Below are 21,121 nucleotides of genomic sequence, written 5' to 3'. Positions count from 1 at the left end.
CATTTGCCATGGAAAGATTTTGTTATCAAGTGTATAATGTTTCCCTTTTAGACTTTTGAATACCAGTCCTGAAGTTATTTTTATTTCTATGTTGCAAAAGACTTGCCCTTATAGGTATTAAGTACTCACTTGGTTCCATTTTTGATAGGTAAGGAAGCCTAGCTGGTGTATGGTGTGGGGAAATGAACCCAATCCTGTGTTGATCTTGGATGGCTTGTTTCCTTTGGACTCATCCAAACATGGGAGATTGAAGACGCACTTGTAAGGCAGCCTGGCAATGCGTGCCTACTGCTTTATAAACCGGAAGTGACCATGCCATTCGGTAGGAAATGAACTTAGTGACTGCTTCAAAGGAACTTGAGTGGCACATGAGCCTCCCAGGCTTCCACGGTTTGGGGAGTACAATAAAGTCACAAAAAGGAAAACGTTATTATTTGGAGACTCTCCATAGAACGCTGTAACCATTTAAGAATCGGGCATTGCTGTAGTCTGAATTAGTCGTTTCCCCCAGGTCCCCTTACACAACAGCGCCAAGTAAGGTTTTGGGGAGCTTGGCACGGAGTTTTCAGTTTTCGTCCTTTATAATTTGACTTACTAACCTCGAGTTAGGAAATCCAAATCCTTTATCTCTTCCAGCTTGCTCTGGCTTTCCTAACACCACTTAACAGCATTCTGGAAGAGTGCTCTGGGAATTTACACATCTGGTTTTGTTTCTCAAAATAAGTGCGAGCTTTTTGATTGTGCTCAAACCCATTTCTTTTGTGTGTGGTTCAATTTTTAAAAAAGGAAATAAATCAACGTCTCTCAACTCTGGATGATAATTTTCCCACGCATCTTCTACGTTAAGCATCTGGCATTGGTGGGGGGTGGGGATTTTAAACGAGAATATGAAATCATTCAGCACTGAAGCTAATCAATTACTCATTAACGAGAACAGCGTAAGCCACTGGAAATTTTACAACGAAAAGTACCAGTGGCTGCCGCGATAAATTTAGCCGACCATTTCTAAATTTAGCGCCCCTGTCACTTATAAACCGCTTTCCACTTGAGGCCTGGGCTCTAGGGAGCTAGTTGGGATCCTCCCGCCTCTCGGCACGCGGGTCACTCTTAGCAATTCCAGCGCCCACACGCGGTCCGAGTGCGCGCGGCCCACGAGTGGACCCGTGCGAGGCGCGGTGGCTGTGCCCAGCGCTGCCACCGCCTGGTGGGCTGACCCCGACAGTACACGCTGGAGACACTTGTTAGCACCATCCCGCAGGGGTGCGCGCCAGGGTTGTTTTATTTTTCAGCCCCCTGTGCAGGTTCTCTGAGGTCCGGGAGCAGCGTGCTCGGTCCAGGCTGCAGCTTCCCAGCAGCGCCCTCCCCAGGGGCGGGCCCTGGCTCTCGGTGCTGCAAACCAGTAGGCGGCCGGAGGCGGGTGGCCGAGACGACGAGCGGCTGCGAGGAGCTGCCAGACCGACGCTGGGACTCGGAGGGCGCGGCGATCCCGTGAAAGAGGAGGGGAAGGAAGGAGGAGGCGCCGGAGTCGATGCAGGGGAGCTGCCGCCGAGCAGGGAGGCGGGTCCTTTCGGGTGCGGCCACCGCGGTTCCGGGACGCGGCCCGGGGCAGCCCGCCCACCGCGCGTAAGGTGTTCTCCAGGTAGCGCGCCGGCACCCAGAGGGCGCCCTCGCCCCGGCCCGCGCTCCGCCCGCGCCAGCTCGCGGCTCCCCGAGCGCGGCGCCCTTGAGCCGCCAGCGGCCGCGCAGGTTGGCCGCCGACTGGTCCGCCCGCCAAGAGGAGGAAGCTCTGTCCCTTCCCGCTCGCCGCGGCTGGCGTCCCCACCCCGTGGACTCTCCACCCTGCAGCGGGCGAGCGGCGTGGCCACGGAGGCGCCGAGGAGGGGCGAGCCGCCTCCGGGCAGCGGCGTGGCCCCGGGGGACAGGGCGCCCGAGCGGAGGCGGCGGCGCGGCGGCGAAGGCGCGGCGCGCGATGGCAGCTGCCTAGCCCGGCGTGCGCGGAGCAGCCCGGAGCTGTGGCTGGCCAGACGGTGCGTCTGGGCTGGAGACCCCGGGGTCGCTGCCGCGGCAGTCCGGCAGGCAGAGATGGGCACCGAAGCCGGCGAGGGCATCACTTTCTCCGTGCCGCCCTTTGCGTCCGCGGGCTTCTGCACCATCCCGGAGGGCGGCAGCTGCCGGAGGGGAGGAGGAGCGGCGACGGCAGCGGAGGGCGAGCCGAGCCAGCTGCCTCTGCCACCGCCGCCACCGCCGGGCAGTTTCTGGAACGTGGAGAGCGCGGCCGCTCCTGGCACCGGGTGCCCTACGACCACCCCCGGGAGCAGCGCCACCCGAGGCCGGGGCAACTCTGGCAGCGGGGGCGGCCGGAGGACCACCGTGGCATATGTGATCAACGAGGCGAGCCAGGGGCAGCTGGTGGTGGCCGAGAGCGAGGCCCTGCAGAGCCTGCGGGAGGCGTGCGAGGCGGTGGGCGCCACCCTGGAGACCCTGCATTTCGGGAAACTGGACTTCGGGGAAACCGCGGTGCTGGACCGTTTCTACAACGCAGGTGAGTGGCAGTTTCCTCGCCGTGGCCGCCGAGGTGTTTCCCTTGGCCATCATCGTGGAGAATGTTTTGTTTTCATGGGCGGGAAGCAAGCTTCCTATTTACATCACGCGCCTTGGGAGCAACCAGAGAGGTTGCGGGACGCTCCAGGCAGAGAGGGTGTGCTGGTGCAGAAGACTCTACGGGAGAGTCGCTGATTTATTCGCTATCCGGCGGTGGAGCCCCTGGGTCCAAGTCCAAGGCTCGAAGAACACCTTTTCAGCATTGAGAGATAATTGTTTCAATCAGTTCTCTCCAGTCAGTGTATCGTTAGGGTTCCTTCTACACACACCTGTGGCCCTCCGAGGTGCTGTTTCTGTTCTCAGTGCCTTCTGGGGAGTACGGAACGCCTTATGCCAAGCAGTCAGCCGTGTGCAGAGTGTATGTGTGTGAGTTTTCAAAGCATGGCCTGACCTTGCCTAACCCATTTCACCTTCAGGTTTCGGTGACTTGAATTTCCCATCTTCTTACCTATTTGAACGGTCAGATAACTATATCCTAGAGTGTGATCTTTGTTAGAATCTTGCCAAAGAACCAGTTTAAAAAAAAAAAAAAAAAAAAAACCACCCTCCCTCCCCCTATATACTGTGGCAGGTTTTGGAAGGGTTTGTAGTTTAACATCATTTAAAGAGTTCCTATGCTGTTTTAATGACAGATTCGGTTGGCCATTAAAGTGATTGCTAGCATATAGTCTACGGAAGGGAGATGTCTCCCTTCTTAGCCTATTTCAGATTTTAGAAAGTGTTAGAGATGTTCTCATGACTGAAGCGATCTGCTGTCTGTCAGCAAATGTCAGGAATGGCAATGTGCTACTGAAACCCAGTGAAACCAAGTCAATAGACGGGCTACTTTTTATAATGGTGGTGGTGGGAAACCCGGCTTTGTCTCTTCGAAAACAGTAAGCTTCTTACATTTGTGACCTCGGGTTTTATATTTCCATCTAATTCTCTTACAGCCTTTCTTCCAAACACCTGAAGTAGGCTTATGTCTGTTTTGGAATTCAGCCAAAGCTGAATATTTTAAGAACAAGAAGAACTTCATGTTAGGGAAGCCAGACTAAATAAACCGGGAGTTTCTGGTTTGGGTATTTTTTAAACAGTCTGTGTCTTCATAACTGAACATGAATGTAATATATTATAGCTTGGCTCCCGGGGTGGCTAGCTATAAAAATTACATAAACATAACTCTTCTAAAAATTATAGCGCTCTTATTTTTGGATTATAATTTGGAAGAAGCTTCAAAGAACCAAATGATACAAGAGGAAGAAAGCCAAATAAGAACTTGAGCTTATTTTTATTGAAATGATAGAGTGGGCATATTTTTCCTAGGAGTCCGGAGGGAAAAAAAATTCTTCAACCATCAGCTAATACGAAGGAGACTTTCCTAACAAGGCTCTCCTCTGTTAGTCCAAATACCGTCTCTTCGAAAGGGAGAAAGGTTAGGAGAGCGCAGACATTGGAACTCTATCTCACTTAATCCTGTGGCCAGGCTGCGGAAGGACTGTTCCTTGCTTATTAGGTGGGATAACTAACCAACCTGTCACTGGCTCTAGGACTCCTAGGAAGTGCCTGGTCAGTGCAGAGTACTGACCTTAGAAGTCCACAGGGGCCTCTGGCTGCCTTTATGTAGGGCACATTTGCTATTAGAATCAAAGGAAGTACTCTGTTGGGGGATCCTGGGATCAAGAGCTGGCAAAGGTCTTCAGAGACATTAGGTGCAGTGAGGAACAGTGGAAAGGATGTGCTGCTCTGGGATTCCTTGTCCAGCCTCGAAACCCATTGTTTCTTTCAGCTTAGACAGGCCTAGTCTACTCTCTGTCCAGCTAGAAGATATCTGTCTGTTTGTTTTTCAAGACAGGGTTTCTACATAGCTCTAGCTGTCCTGGAACTCCCGCCTCGAACTCACAGAGATCCACCCGCCTCTGCCTCCCTAGTGCTGGGATTAAAGGTATGGATCACTGCCACCAGGCTGCTAGAAGATATCTTATTCAGCACGAAGCTGTGACTGAATGAGGATGGTGCCAGTTTTGTCCTAACCCTTTGTCTTTCTAAACTGAAGCCTTTAGGCTTGGATAGTAGTCAAACTTAGGTTTTCCTCTGATGTCTAAGAGAGTGGTCACTCTCCTTTCATAGGAGCTGGACAATCTGTTTTGTTTTCTCTGTCAGAGGCCAGATAGTAAATATCTGAGGCTCTGCAATCTTTCAGGTTTCTCTCCCAGGTATCCAACTCTGCTGTGAGAACCATCATAAACAGTCTCTTAAGAAATGATTGTGCCATTGAGAGTTTGCGGGTCAGCCTGAGCTATCCAGGGAGTCAAAGGCCAGCCTGAGCTACGTACACAATGAGACTCCTTTTCAAACACTAAAACCAAACGAAGCAAGCCAAGAGAGTGTGGCTGTGGACGATCACACTGTACTAGTTGACAGCTTCAGCTCACAGACTGGCTAAGCACAGAAACTGCAGGTCCCCGGGTCAAGGCCCTTTCTCTCCACCCCTACCTTCATCTGGAGATTGAATACTGATGATACAGGACATGGTCCCAGATGGGCTAAGTGTTTATCCAGTTCTGCTTTGGGTCATATACTTGTAAGAAAGGCTTTCTGTGCCTTCCAGCAGGGTTTCTTTATTTGAAAAGTTCACCAGGGCAGAGGTGGAGAGAGAATTGAATCAAATGTCTAAGATTCCCCTGAATTCCGTATATCTGTGAAAGCAAGAAAGTATGAGTATGGGAACAGGAGCTTGGGGGGTCTGGATTCTGGTCCTGTTTCTTCTGTGATTTTGAGTGAGTCATTTAAACTTTTAGGAGAGTAGATGGTTGGAATGATCTATTCTGTTCTTAAAATTTTCAGTATTATTATTGCAAATGACTCACTGTACTTCATAGAGATTTGTAATTGCTTGTTTATGGCCTGTCCTTAGTCCTGAGGAGATCAGAGACCTTGGGAGGGTGGAGCCTGTGACTGGGCTGTCACAGAGTCACAGAGTCTGTGTGAGGGTCACTTAGAAGCCACAGATTCCCAGCACTCAGAGCTAGGGTAGGTGGGTTGAAGGGTATGTTTTTTCTCTGTTTTTTAAAAAAGATTTATTTATTATGTACATAGAAGAGGGTGCCAGATCTCATTACAGGCAGTTGTGAGGCACCATGTGGGTGCTGGGAATTGAACTCAGGACCTCTGGAAGAGCAGCTGGTGCTCTTAACCTCCGAACCATCTCTCCAGCCCCGTTGAAGGTTATTTTTGTTTGTTTGTTTTTTGGTTTGAGACAGGGGTTTCTCTGTGTAGCCCTGACTGTCCAGGAACTCCTTCTGCAGACCAGGCTGATATCTTCCTGCCTCTGCTTTCTGAGTGATGGGATTAAAGGTGTGCCCCATCACTGCCGGGTCAAAGTGTAGCTTTTTAAAGGAGGTGGAACCTGACACCAGATGGGAGAATAAGCAAGGACGGCCGGACCTGGGTCTTGTTTTGTTATTTCTTTTTCAGTGCTGGAAATCCCACTTTATTCTTGTGGGACGGGAGCTCTGCCACTCAGCTGCAGTGGCCCAGAGCCTAAGTAGTGACACTTAGGAAGAATGGAGCCCAGGTAGCTCAGCTCAGTAGAATGAATGACGGGACAAGGAGTCCTGGTATTGTTAGAACTCCCCCTATTTTGTGTGCTGGTGTCTGTTTGAAGAATACATTGGAACAAAAGTTTTTGCTGGATTCTGGATTGTAATATTATTTATTCTGGCTTGTTTCTGGACTGTATCTGTCATTCTCTTATTCCGTCAAGTAAAGCTGATTCATGCATAATTATTGCTGTTGTGAAAAACACTTGTGTGTCTTAAAGATGGTTATGGCCGTATACATAAGTGAGTCTTGCTCAGAGATGGTAGGTGCCGAGCTAAACCACACCTCCTCCGAGCCCCAAGCGTGGTAGGCGGTAAAATCCTGTAAAGGTTACAGGTGGCGGTGATACCAGGTGCTGCCATTGTGGACAGACCTTAAGTGCTCAGATTTTGAACTTACTATGCAGTGGAGGATGACCTTGAACTTTCCATCCTCTAACTCTCATCTCTTGAGTGCTGGGTTTACAGCCCCCAATTAATGCAGCACGGGGGATCAAACCCAGGACTCTGTGCATACAGGGCAAGCACTCTACCAGCTGAGCAGCATTCCCAGCTCTTAAAAACACTTAGTGGGCACCAGTTCTATGTGTATTGCTTGAATGGCCTTCACTGTCTCTTTATTTTGCTTATGAAAATACTGAGCCATAAAGAAGCTCTACAGATTCATTCGGGTTAAATGATTTACGATTGCTACACACCTTTCCTCAGCAGCAGTGTTAGAGGTGGCAGATTCCAGATGCCTGTCTTGCTAGCTCAAGCATATGGAACCCATTCACTACTCTAAACATTCAGGTAGTGATGTGTCTAATCCCTTACACTGGGGTTTTGATACACTTTTATGAGCCTTAGACCAGTGGCTTTTGCTCTGATGCATCTTGTCCTTTGGTAGGAGGGGCATCACCTTGGAAAAGGGGAGGGGCTGAGAGAGAGAGGATGCAGGAGAAGGATGCTCAAGTGAAAGAGGAGATGCCAGCAAGATGAAGGAGTACTTTCACCTCTGTCAGTGTTCTTCCTCTCCTAAGCCACTTAGGGCCTTCAACTCCCTGCTGATGTAAGGCTTTAGGGACCTTGCTTGGCTCAAAGCCACCTGCCTTCCTCGTGGTGGGCACTGGTTTAGGTGGTCTGCCCACTTCCCCTTTCCTTGCCAGGAGCCATTATTGCATCTGCTGGGGCCCTTCCTCTTAGGCTGACTTGCTGAAGATCGCAATCTCCTGCTCGCTGTTTCATGTTGTAGACATAGTGGGGAGCCGGAAGGAAGCACCACGTGCCAGTTGAAATTTCAGGCGCTTAGCTTTTCTATTTTCATCCGCATTGTGTTTTCAGTGGAAGCGCGCGCTAAAAGTGGTCCTTACGCTCTCCCGCCAGAGCGCCAGCTGACCTTTCCAGGCTTTGCCTCCCTTTGCCTCCAGCTCGCTCGCCGTCTTAGGACTTCCGGTTTCGTTTGGTAAAATAAAACACGACCCTTGTCCCCCTCTGTCTTAGACTGAGTTCTTGAAAGTCTCGCTGCCGACTTCTGCATTTCTGCTTTCAAGTCCAGCCCAGATTTTGTCAGTATTGTCTTTCACCCTGAGGGAGAAGATGAAGTGTGTGTTCCTAATGAGCCAGTGTTCCCATGAACCAGTTTAAAAAAAAAAAAAAAAGCCTCAAGAGAACTGAAATGTACTTGCCCAACACTTTATTTTTCCAACTAAGGATATTATAACATAGAAAAAGATAAAAAAAAAAAAAAACAGAACAAAAAAACCAACAACTTAATATAATGTTCTTAAAAAGGAAAGATATTTTTATATTAAAAAAATTAAGTCATCGGGGACTAGGGAGATGGCTCAGTGGGTAAAGTATGTGCTTCACAAGCCTGAGGACCTGAGTTCAGATCCTCAGAATCCACATGAAAGCTGAGTGTGGCAAAGGGAGTCTGTAACCCTAGTACTGGAGACAAGAGGATTGCTGGCGTCTGCTGGCTAGCCAGTCTCGCTAGCATGGCGTGTTCCAGGTTCAGTGAGGGACTCCCACTTTAAAACACAAGGACACAAAATGAAGAGCAATAAAGGGAGACTCCTGATGTTGACCTCTGACCTCTGCATGCATAAACACAGGTAAACACCACACACACACACACACACACACACACACACACACAAACACACAGAGACGCGCATGCACACACGCATGTACACATACACTCACGTGCATACACACACTTAAAAAATTAAGCACACACTCACCCAAATTAGGTAGTGGGTGGGAAGATAACTCCACGCTAGAACACTTGGCCAGCATTTGCAAGAATCTGAGTTCAGTCTCCAGCGCTCCAAACAGCAACACCAGCTACACAAAAGTGAGGATAACATCCACAAGAAAACTCTTTAAGTGTGGTGGCCCAAGCCTGCAATCTTAGCACTTGGAAGGTAGAGGCAGAGGGATTAGGGTTATGACTAAAAGGTCATCCTCAGTTATAGCACAACTTTAGTAGAGGTATGGACAGACTCAGTAGTACTTATTTTTCACCCATAATGCAACGGGTGAGTGAAGACTTGATTTTGTCCATCAACAGAGCAGTTAGTGTTTGCAGCCTCTGGACTGAACTGCCCCACAGCCTCATTGTATTTTTCAGTCACTCTAGTTCTGTAGAGAGATAAGCCTCGGGACAATTTTCAGAAGAGGAAACAATGGTTAAGTTCATGGAAACCAAGCGACTTACCTACCCAGCTCCGGCTAGTTAGACTTTAAAAAGGAATAGTCCCTGTGGTCACCCACACATGCTTTCTTCTTGTGTTGGCATGCCATTGGGTCTGCTGTTTCTGCCTCATCTAAACCTGAAGCACAGGACCGCCTCTTGGTTTCTGGAATAACTGGCTAATTGAAATGATTTTCCCAAATGAATTTCCTAAATGATTTGTAGTAGGAGCTTTGCAAGAAGAGAGAGAGAGAGAGAGAGAGAGAGAGAGAGAGAGAGAGAGAGAGAGAGGTGTGTGAGAGAGAATCTAAAAAGAAAAGTTTTCAGTATAAAAAAATGGATTTCTTCTTAGAGCTCCCATTTCTTACCCAAAATAGCCAACTACAGATAGTCACGACTGGCCTTGCTTCCTGTTCCTATGATCATGTTTCTTTTCTCCATGTGGCTGGCTTGGCCTGCTTGAGACATTGTCAGCTGATAGCCCGAGCTGGTTCCCTCTCTAGGTGAGACCTACATGTAATGCATAGCCCTGGCTTGTCTCACTAGGGCTCTTGGCTAGCACCAGTCTCCTGGGAGTTTGCCACTACAGATCAGTTCCTCTGTGACAGCCACAGGGACTCTCCCCTGCTTCCTGTTTCAGAGGCCTGGTTTGAGCCCTGTTTAGTTCCTGCTTTGGGAGGGGGGAGGGTGGGGCTCAGTTGGGTCATATAGTTTCTTTGTGTGCAGTGGGAATTCCTAAGCATCTGTGCCCAGTGAATGTGCGGGTCTTTCCACAACAAGGCATCAACTCCCTGTGCTTTCTTAGGGCTTCTTCCAGCCGGTCTCCTGAAACACTGGGCTAAATCGGAACAACCACAGGGGACTGCTCTTTTCGTCAGGGACTCCAACGCTCTCTTTTCGTCCGTTCTTTTTCTTTTTCTCCTCTCCTTACTTTTTTTTTTTAATTTTTTTTTTTTTTTTTTTTTTTTTTAGCTGAGGATCGAACCCAGGGCCTTGAGCTTGCTAGGCAAGCACTCTACCACTGAGCTAAATCCCCAACCCCGCTCTCCTTACATTTTTATAGTAACTTAAAAAATAAAAATAAAAACTAAGAGACAAAAAGCATGCAACCTTGGGTGGTGGTGGCTCACACCCTTAATCCCAGCACTTGGGAGGCAGAGCCATTCACTGACCACAAACTATACGAAACCAAGTATTTCCTAAACCCGAAAACTCTTCCTCATTTAAATGTCTTGAATACATTGGGGCCTGGGAGATGACTCAGTTTGTAAGGGGCCTGCTGTGCAAACAGGGAGACCTGGGCTCAGATCTCCAGAACCCACCTTAAGGAGGGGAGGAGGGAAGGAGGGAAGAAGGGAGGGTGGGAGGGAGGGAGGGGAAGTAAAGGTGTGGTGGCTGATTCTTGGAACTCCAGTGCCTGAGCGTGAATTTGTGGGAGAAGATAGGCAGATCTGTAACCTCACAGCCAGCTAGTCTAGACAAATCAATAAACTTCAGGTTCATCAAGACGCTCTATTTCAAAACACAAAGATGAGAGCGAGGGAAGAAAGATACCCTGTGTTAACCTTGTACCTCCACGTGAATGTCTGCATATGTTTCCTCCCCCACATACACGCATTCACACTAACAAGTGCACACCACACACACACACACACACACACACACACTTTTTAAAATAAAATCTTGGTCATCTCAATTTGTTATGTAAAACTTGACCTAAGGGGCTGGAGAGATGGCTCAGGGTTTAAGAGCACTGGTTGCTGTTGTACAGCTTTGTTGTTTTTTGAGAAGGGTCTTAACTTTGTAGCCCTTTTCACACTGGCAATCCTCCTGTCTCAGCTCAGTGTTGGAATGATCAGTATGCACCGTTACACCCAGCTCAGATGCCTCTTGATGTCATAGTCAAGCTCTCTAATCTATCTATTATGAAAAGCATAGTTTAGAGCCTGGAGAACCAGGGCCAGGACTGTTGTTCCTGCTTCCAGCAGCCTCTGCTTAACCCCTACCCCCACCCCCCCACGGTGGCATTTCTGTGTATATCTTGGTCACACTGGTACATAGGTGATTTCTCATGGCCAGGTCAGAAGCCAAGTAGGATGTTCTGTGCTATGTCATTTGTCTGTTTGTTTTTTTGAGCTGAGGATCGAACCCAGGGCCTTGCACTTGCTAGGCAAGCGCTCTACCACTGAGCTAAATCCCCAGCCATTCATTCCCTTTTGACCATCTTCTTAGCTGAGTGGAAGAGATCGATGCGGCAGTGTGTTGTCTGTATTTTAAAGATACACGACTTGGTCAGCATTAATCAAGTGATTGATTAGGACTCAAATCTTCCCACCTTTCTAATAACCGTAGTTGTTTTCCTGCTGTAACAGTTGGTATATGTGCAGTGTGCCAAGTACTCACTGGAGGTGTCTTCTGCAGTGACCAACATTGAAAGCACCAGTTCGTTATAACGTCTTAGTCAATGATGGTCATAACATCACTGTGAAGATGAACCGTGGTAGCGATTCTACCCTCTGGTCAGTGACTACTTCCCAGTTTGATGACACCAACTGACAGTTTTCTATCAGTACCATCAAAAGAAGCAGGAGCCCTATAGGCCAAGGGCTGGTTTACCAGTTGCTTGGGCTCAGGCTTTTTTTTTTTCTCCCCAGACAAGTCTTGAGCCAGATTCCGGGTATGAGAGTCAGAGGGACCGGAGACAAAGATAGAGCAAAGAAGCTATTCTGTGGAATGATGAACAGAGCTCCGATCATCACCCGTTCCCGCTTTCCTGAGTAGTTCCGTTTCTGAGTCTGATTGGCTTATCCCTAATTTGATAACACTTGCCCAGTAGTTCAGTTCTGATGGTTTTATTAACTGACTGAGACAGTAGATACACTGGAGAACTTTGAAACAGAAGATCTAAGTCTTTGGGAGTAAGAGGATTTATACTCTGTGACTGTTTCCATGGGAACAGCTGATGCCGAGGAGGTCAAGAATTCCCTGTATTCCACATTCCTCCCTACTCAGCCAACTGGAAATAACAATAACAGCCAAAAACAACCTCGGGGGCTGGAGGTGTATCTCAGTGATAGAGCCTCCATCTCTTATGGCCGGGGCCCTGGGATTGGTCCCAGCACCACTAAAATAAATAAACAGACTTGCAAGTCTTTTCAATAGGAAAAAGAGTCCCAGGAAGGTGCAGCAGACATTCAGACATCCATGCAGCTTCTGCCTAAAGACCGCAGCTGTGAAACTCGTGGACAGATCTGGGTTATTTCTCTTCTCTTTAGAGCCATTCTGGAGAAAGCTGAAAGCTCCCCTCTGTCAGTTTCCCTTCCTGGGAAAACCCTTTCTTCATAGGAAGTCCTACTTTGTTCTGTTGTAAACAGTGATTATTTTCAAATGCATAAAGCCACAACCTACACACATATGTCAAATATTTAATTAGCTAGTTAACTCTGTATTCCACTGCACATGTGACAGGGTCCGTGAGTGGAGGAGGTCAGAGGACAATTTTGTAGAGTTGGTTCTTTCCTTCCCGCCATCTCCAGGTACCAAGGATTGAATTCAGGTCATCAGGGTTGTGCAGCAAGTGCTTTTACCTGCTAAGCCCTCCCGCCAGCCCTCTGCCTCCTTTTTTTTCTTTTTTAAATGTGTAAGTCATAACTTCGTTGTGGCTCAGCATCAACAATGTCTCCAATCCGTATTTGCCTTTTATTATCAAAGTGGAATTTTATTTGTTTACTCTTCTCATTCTGGCCCAGCCATTCAGTAACGTGGCATTCAAATGATGCCATCTGCCTCCTGGAGCGAGCTGCTTTACACATTGGGTAGGAAAACATGTGTAGAGCATGCAGCACAGCATGCAGCACAGCATGCAGCACACAGCAATCATGTAGTTTATTTGGGTATGACTTGCCTGAAATTGTAAGGCCAAACTCATGTCTTTGGCATATAGAACTTTACAGCAGTTACACGTCCTCTGAAATAGGTTTATTTTCAATAAACATAAATAAATAAATAAATCTGTCTGAAGCTGTGTAGAATACCAAGGCTCCTATTGGTAACAACAGTGGTTTCCCAGCATAATCATGAATCTGGGTTTCCAGGCTCCATAGGACTCATCCTGATGTATTCTTGGTGGGTTTATTGCCACAGAGACTGTACCTCTTACTACATCCAAACCTTGGGGACAGATATCCTACTATTCCGATGGTACTGTGATTCCCACCCTGATTAGAAGCCTGTATACCACAGCACCGTGTTCTAGGGCTTTCTCAGGGCAGGATTGGCTTCAGATAGTGGGGTTAGCAGACAGAAGGAAGCAACCATTGCTTTAAGTCAGACAGAGCTCCAAGGAGACAAGGATAGAGATGGAGAGACTGATCAACCAGGAAACTGTCAAAGACATGAATGTGGGTAAGAGAGAGCATTAGGGTCCTTTCCCTGGATGGCTGGGCTTTATCATCCATCCTCTGGGAATTAATTATCGTTTGAAAGGTGAGTGTTCCTTAGATTGTCCTTCTATTGATTTGGCTATTATGCAGTGCCAATGGGTAATGTGCACACCTGCTAGAAATGCAGATGTTTCTTCTCCATAGCAATACACATGAATACCTTTTGGTAGAGATTCAATTGATTTCTACTTTATAGAAAAAAGTGACTCCAATATTTATACCTACAGATTTGTCTTACACAGTATTGACCAGTATTTCATCTGTTAGCAAATTCATTTCTACTTTTCTGATTATGTGTATGTATCTATATCTGCTCTCTCTCTCTCTCTCTCTCTCTCTCTCTCTCTCTCTCTCACACACACACACACACACACACACACACACACACACACACACTATCTGGTTTTCCCATTAAATAATGAGTTAGTTGGTCAGGTGTGGTGACCAGCACTTGAGAGACTGAGACAAGAGGGTTACAAGTTTGAAGACTTGCTTGGGTGGGCACAGCAAAACCCTGTATCATTAAAAAAGAAAAGAAAAGAGAGGAGAAAAAGCAAGAATTGGGAAGAGAGCTCAGTCAGTTACATGTTGGCCAAACAAGCATGAGGACCCAAGTTCAAGCCACAGCACCCACTTAAAAAGCTAGGAATAGTGGGCTGTATTGGTAATATCACACACACAAATACATATATATATATAATATATAATATATATACAATATATATGTGTATATACATATACATATATACACATATATATATATATACACAAACACACACACACACACACACACACACACACACACACACACACACATATATATATATATATATATATATATATATATATATATATTAGGTTTTTCAAGACAGGGTTTCTCTGTGTAGCTTTGCGCCTTTCCTGGAACTCACTCTGTAGACCAGGCTGGCCTCCAACTCACAGAGATCCACTTGCCTCTGCCTCCCGAGTGCTGGGATTAAAGGCATGTGCCACTATCGCCCAGCTATAATTTTTTTTTTTTTAAGTGGGGCAGAAATATGCTCTACATCTGAAGGCTCTAAACAACCTTGTGCTGGAGGATAACCAGACAGTTTCTCTGGTAACTTGCCTAGCACCTTCTAACACTACTGGCCAGTAGGGCTGAAACTTCCGGGTCCATCCCAGCATGATCTTGCTGTGTTCTATGACACAAGTATGTGGTGTCTTCAGCAGTGGAATTCTGGAGGGTAACCAAAAGTGATATGTGGTAATAGCTTATAATGTTTGGGGTGGTCTCTGGGGCTAAACAGCTTTATGGATATACTCTCTAGTAACACTTGAAATTATTTGGGGGTCACATGTATAGAGTTGACATATGTTAAGCTCACTCTGGCAAAGCCTAGGTTTGGAAGAATTGTCTTGGGAAAGTAGTTTTGGTTGATCCAGTGAAAATTTCAGTCTTTAGTTCTGGACAATGGAATTTCATTTTCCCCAGAATTCCTGGTTTCTGGGGTATAGTGAGTGTTTACTATTTAGCTACAAGGGTAAGAAAAGAGTTGTAGACCATCTAACTAGTAGGAAGCTTGGTTACAGACTTACTGCGTTTCTTAGTGTGTGTATGTGTGGGTAACTGCAAAGCAGGGTCGGGGGACAAGTCACTTGGCATGACCCATGGAATCAGAGAGCTTGTACGTGAGTTATGACAGAACGTTCGGCTTACCTTTTCTTGCCAAGCAAACCAGTGCCTCCACATATTTTCTGTCCTTAAAGTACACTTGACTGTTGGTGAATATGAAATAAAATCTCAAAGGAAATGCTAGCCTAGGTTCCTAGCAGAGTTCTAGACCCTTCTCTGTCTTACAACAATGATTCTCAGCCCATGGGTCACAACCCCATTGGGGGTTGAATGACCTTCCACAGGGGTCACCTAAGACCATCGACCATCAGAAAACAGATATTTGCATTACAATTCAAAACAGTAGCAAAATGACAGTTATGAAGTAGCAACGAAATAAATTTTATGGTTGGGGGTCACCACAAGATAAGGAACTGTATTAAAGGGTCACAGTGTTAAGAAAGTGGAGAGCCATTTTGGTAGTTCACTCTGTTGCTTCTGAAGTCTGGTTATTGTGGGTTATCAGCATTATGAAGTCTTAACACTGACACGTAGGCTGCTTCTTCATTACCATTAATTTATAGGAAATTTATTCACCGGCCCATTTAGCATATCTTAATGTGAGTGGCACATTTGTTTCATTAATATTAATTTTGCTTTTATCAGGCCAATTTTTTTTTAAATTTTTATTATTTGTGTGTGTGTGTGTGTGTGTCTGTGTGTGTGTGAGAGAGAGAGAGAGAGAGAGAGAGAGAGAGAGAGAGAGGGAGAGAGGGAGAGGTTGGAGGACAACTGTGTGAAGTAGTTTCTCTGCCTCTACCTTCCCATGAGTCATGGGGATCGAACTCGGGTCTCCAGGCTTGAATTTTCAGGTGCTGAGACCCTTTCCATGTTGAGCCTTGCTGAGCCTTGCGAGTCACTCAGACTTATTTTTTAAATGACAAAAATCCACACTAATTTAAAAAAAAACAACAACTTTCTTTTGAAGAAACAAGCTAGACGCAAAGACGTAGTAATTAAGAAGGAAAATTGCAAGAAGATTTAAAAGCTGGTAAAAAAGTAGACAATCCATGGTGTTCATTAATGGCAGGGTTAGAAATGGGCTTACATGGCTCTCTTTAGAAGTTCAGACCAAATTGTTTTGTAGTTTTTTTTTTCTTTTTACTCTGTTCAAGGCACCAAAAGGCAGCCAAGTAGCAAACAACTCCAGGCTGATGGATTAGTAGGTGTCTGAGGCTAAGGAACCTTCATGGAGTATTATTTTTAACTGCCATTACTTGGGTCTCTTCATGATTCCTTTCAGAGGATTAAACCTTGATATCCTAAGAGTGACACTCCTCTACTTCAAATCTTACATCCATTTGTTACTGAAATGAAGATTTGACCTACCTGTTAGTTGCCTGCAATACTAAGTCACATATACTCATGGCTTGACATATAAATAGTAACAGAGAGTAGAGCCCCCCTACCCGCCCGCCCCCCCAGTTTCCAAGCTTTACAGAGCTCTGCATAGTGAAGATTTTTATTGTCAGAGTAACGTTCATCTTGCTAAATAAAGAGTGAACATTCTTCTTGATGGATACTCTCCGATTTTCTGGAATTGCTCTTCTCGTTACTTATTTCCAGGCTGCATGGCTCAGTCTGGTTTTGACTCCTCCTGCTTCATCCTTCAGAGTATTGGGGATATAGGCATGCCCCACCACCCTTGGCTGTAGAATCTTGGAGCGATCCTAGAAGCAGGAAGTTATTCATGCTTAAAAGCTGTTACCACTGTGTCGTGACTCGGCTTGGGAACTTGGAGGCCAATTTGTACTGTTAGATTTGTGCATTATCATGCTTTCATTTTTCCAGGGTACAGCTATTTGGATCATGTTTTTGCTTTCCCCTAAAAAAAAAAAAAAAAGAAAAAAGAAAAAATACCATTAGGCGCACTGGAATTAGTTTGCAAGGCAGACACATGGAGCGATCCTCACTTTTCAGTTTTGAAACTCCATGCTCTTTGGGGTGCTCTTGGTTTACTTGTGAGACAGATAAACAGACATGCATTGCCTAAAAAGAGGTCTGTGCCAGAGGATAAGCACATTCCATTTGAGATTTTCCAAGAGCATAAAGTAAGACTTAGCTAGACTCTGAGGCCTAATGTGCTTTGAGACCTAATGTGGTCTAAATGCTGGAAGATTAACTTGAGACCTGGGCTAAGCTAGACACTGCTGGTGACTTTATCTTTGCTTATGAGAATTACCTTTTCAGTGCTTGGAAGTGTCTCATTTACCCACAGAAGAGCCTCTTAGCCAGCCTTTGAACGTGTGTGTGTGTGTGTGTGTGTGTGTGTGTGTGTGTGTGTGTGTGTGTATGTGTCATGTGGTCACGGTGGAATTTGCTCCTGAAATCAGCATATCACAAAGCTATTTATGAATGTGACCCTAGCATCTGTTTTCATTTAAGTTAAGAATAATCACAGAACTATTTATCTTTCTGTGTTTGTTCTCGTTTTAAGAGCCGTGTAATTTTTAAATTGCATGTTTTGGATAGGAGCCTTTGGGTACCCCCTCTACACCTGATCTCTCTTAAAGCTGCTAAGTAAGTTTATTTCCTTTTAGGATTCAGGATGCAAAGCAGAGTTAATTCTTTGTGAGACACTGAAAAATAGCTGTTTTGCAGAGTATGGTGACATCTGCCCATAAGCTCAGTACTTGGGAAGTGGAGGCAGGAGTTCAAAGCCATCCTGGGCTACATAAGAGACCCTGTACCAAAAAACAAAACAAGGGGCTGGGAGAGATGGTTTAGCAGGTAAAAATGCTTGCCATGAAAGCCTAATGACCCGAGTTCAATCCCTGGAACCCACATAAAAAGCTGGATGCAATGTATGCATCTGTAACCCCAGCTACTGTTACAGTGAGTTGGGAGGCAGAGACAGGAGAATTGGCCAGAAGCTCATGTGCCAGCTGGGTACCCTGAAGGACATAGCTCAGTGACAGAAACAAGAAGCTCATATGCCAGCTGGGTACCCTGAAGGACATAGCTCAGTGACAGAAACAAGACAGACTCTGGGAGAGAGAACTGACTCCCGAAACGTTGTCTTCTGACCTTTGCACATGGCCTGTGGAATGCATGTTCCCGTTCTCTCAAGAATGTGCAGACACACATAGTAATATATACTAATATATATATTATATACAAATATAACAAGCATAATAGCATTTACTATACAGATAATAAAATATAATATACTATATAAAATAAAATATATATGTTTTTAATATACTATGTATAATAAAATATAATATATATTTTAAAAGGTCTCAACTACCAAAACAAAATGAAACAAAACTAAACAGCTGAAAAACAGCTTTTACTGCCTAAGCCCTGTATCCTATGATACAGAGCTAAGAAGGACCAACTCTGTAACATCTGTTGCCTCTGCTTTGTACTATCCAATTGGTTGCTTGGCACACAAGCATGCACTTTATTCGTATCCTTTATCGGACACATGGATTTTGTTTTCTTTTCCACTTCTCTTTTAGTTACTGCTTTTTCCTTTTCTCTTATTTTTTAGCACAGGGTAGTTGAGCCTTGGTCTGTTAGGCAAGCTCTCTGTTTCTGAGCTGGTTCCTTAGCCCTCAGTTGGTTTTGGTGTCGGTCGGCTTTCCTTGCTTAAATGTATGATCAGCAAAGATCACATTTCCTGAATCTTGGCATCCCCAGGTCTTCTATATTAGTGAGCGATCTATAGGCGACACTAAATGGTGCTTATAGAAATCAGTAACATTGTGGGGGGCCATCCCACCCCCACTTTCCCCCCTGGGTACTCTTGAGCAGAAACAGCAGGAAATATTAGGTAGAAATTTAGAGGGGAGAGAAACAGATAGAAATCACAGGAGAGCCTGGATCCTAATCCATCAGGCCCCAACTGTCTCTGCCAATGGGCTTTTAAAGAAATGCCAAGGGGTGGCGCAAAAGACCTCCCCCCAACACAGCCAAGTGCAGACCATCTCAGACACCTGGAACTCTGGCCTGTGGTCCAATCATCCTCTTATGCAGACCTGCTGAGTAAAGCCTCTTGGAAACCTAGGTGGGCTCCAACATAACACCACTCTTTCTCTTAATGGGCCCAACGTCTGATATGCAAGACCAGGTTTTGAAAAAATATATATTACATATTACATATGAATTAATAGATATAGTTATTAATTACACTGGAGGATTATATAAAGTAATTTAAGAGAGGAAATGAGGGATTCTGGGGGCATGGATTAAGATTTCGGCTAGGAAGGGACATTTGATTAGGGTTTTGAAGGCTAATATCAAGCAGTGTATGTAACAGGCATTTTAAATCATGGCAGTAGATAGACATCTCTACAAGGGAGAGACCGGACAAGTCATGTGACAGGATTCTTAGAACCAACGAGAATCCCAAGTTGGACAAAGGGAAGCATCAGCTATGAGAAAGAGAAGAGGGTGGTCGGGACAAGAGATGGGGCCATTCGGGAAGGGAGAGAATCCACAGACACCATCCGATGTGTGACTCAGTCTTCTTTTCTCATGGAAAACATCTGAGCCAATCAGCTGACAAAGAGGAAGAGATGTTGTGGTTCACATTTTGGGAGTTCCAGGCCATATGGAGTGGCCCTGCTGCTTTTTGGCCTGTTCAAAACTGAACAAAACTGTTCCCACCGTGAGCTTCAGAGAAAAAGTGACTGAAGCCCTGGTTCCCACAGTCCTTTCCAAGGCACATCCCAGTGACCTAAAAACCTCCCACTCGGCCCACCTCCTAAAGGGGCCCAAGGGCAGCACTCGGGGGCACCTCTGTGGAGGTGGTCAGCATCAGACGGTAGCAGGGGGCTCATTATTGAATTTTCTTTTTACATATGTGTAATTTTTTGTTACATTTTATTTAGAAGTTTGTCTGTCTGTGTAATTGGCAGCAATCTCTCTCTCTCTCTCTCTCTCTCTCTCTCTCTCTCTCTCTCTCGTGTGTGTGTGTGTGTGTGTGTGTGTGTGTGTGTGTGTGTTTAGCAGCAAAGGCCTTTACCCGCTGAGCCCAAGTTGAATGTTTAAAAGAAATAACTGGAATTGAAGATTACAGTCTTAACTCTGGTCAGGGAAATTTCCGGAAAGTAAGTAGTGTGAGGTGTGGGGTAGAGGGCTGGGAATAAGCTGAAGCATGTGATTTTGAAAAGTGTGTTTTTCAGCCCATGAGATGGCGCGGCTGGTAAAATCACTTGCTGTGCAAGTCTGTCCACCTGAGTCCTGTGCCCAGATCACACAATGCAAGGAGGGAACCAGCTCTTGAAAGATGCTCTCTGCTCTAGACACTGGGCCTGTGCCATTCTTCCCATACCCCTCTCGTTCACACACATAATACTAACACTAACACTAACGCTAAAGAAGGTAAAATTTCTGCCAGGCGGTGGTGGCATACGCCTGTAATCCCAGCACTCAGGAGGCAGAGCCAGGCGGATCTCTGTGAGTTTGAGGTCAGCTTGAGCTACCAAGTGAGTTCCAGGAAAGGCACAAAGCTACACAGAGAACCCCCCCCCCCCAAAAAAAAAGAAAGAAAGTAAAATTTAACAGTTAAAGAACAAGTGTATCCGTGACAGGAACAAAAAGGCAGTCTTGCAGAAGCAGTAGAAACCGCTCTCAGCAGAACACGCATTGGCTCACCCTGCCCTTGTCTGTGCCCAAGAGATAGGACAAGGTCAGCATGCCCTGCTTTGTGAGAATGTGAAATACCAATTTCCAAGGACTGCATCCAGAATCTTCGGAGTGAGGTTAAGATAGTAATAGATGTACACAATCTAGATTAAATGTACCAGTTTTCCTGCTAGTTTTATTTTGTAAAGTGTAGCCAGTGCGACCGAAAGTCGGTGTTTTCCCTATTTGATTTTTTTTTTTTTTTTTTTTTTTTTGGCAGTGCGGGGGGCTGGAACTCAGGGTGCCATGCTTGCGAGGTATATGCTCCACCTCTAAGCTACAGCCCCTGAGCATTTTGTTCTAATTTTAATTGGCTTAAAGTAGAGTTGCTTTTCTGGTGCCACTGGATGACTTAGGTGTATTTGAACTCACAGTGAGACACCCTAAGCATAGGACTTTATTACTGGCGGGACTCAGTTTATAGACATGTAGGACTTGTTTAGGAGTGAAAAGGGAGAGATATCTAAGGCCCGCTAAGTTTTCTTTTCATCTGTCCCCAGTGGCCAGACTTCACAGGCTTTTAAAAGTTGAG

General features: G+C 45.9%; 1 protein-coding gene across 1 annotated transcript in view; it reads left to right on the top strand.

Annotated features, from left to right (window-relative positions):
• The first annotated feature begins 1,397 nt into the window (after positions 1-1,397).
• Positions 1,398-21,121, top strand: part of Map3k5 (mitogen-activated protein kinase kinase kinase 5) — a 204,984-nt gene continuing 185,260 nt past the window's right edge. Inside the window, exon 1 of the mRNA XM_036168920.1 lies at positions 1,398-2,542. Within this exon, the coding sequence (XP_036024813.1) occupies positions 2,083-2,542 (460 nt within the window). The 5' untranslated portion in view covers positions 1,398-2,082. The remainder of the gene's footprint in view (positions 2,543-21,121) is intronic.

The sequence above is a fragment of the Onychomys torridus genome, chromosome 19 (genome assembly GCF_903995425.1).
Source record: "Onychomys torridus chromosome 19, mOncTor1.1, whole genome shotgun sequence".
Classification (NCBI taxonomy): domain Eukaryota; kingdom Metazoa; phylum Chordata; class Mammalia; order Rodentia; family Cricetidae; genus Onychomys; species Onychomys torridus.
The sequence above is the reverse complement of the archived record's forward strand: the minus strand, read 5'-3'. Positions and strand labels throughout refer to the sequence as shown.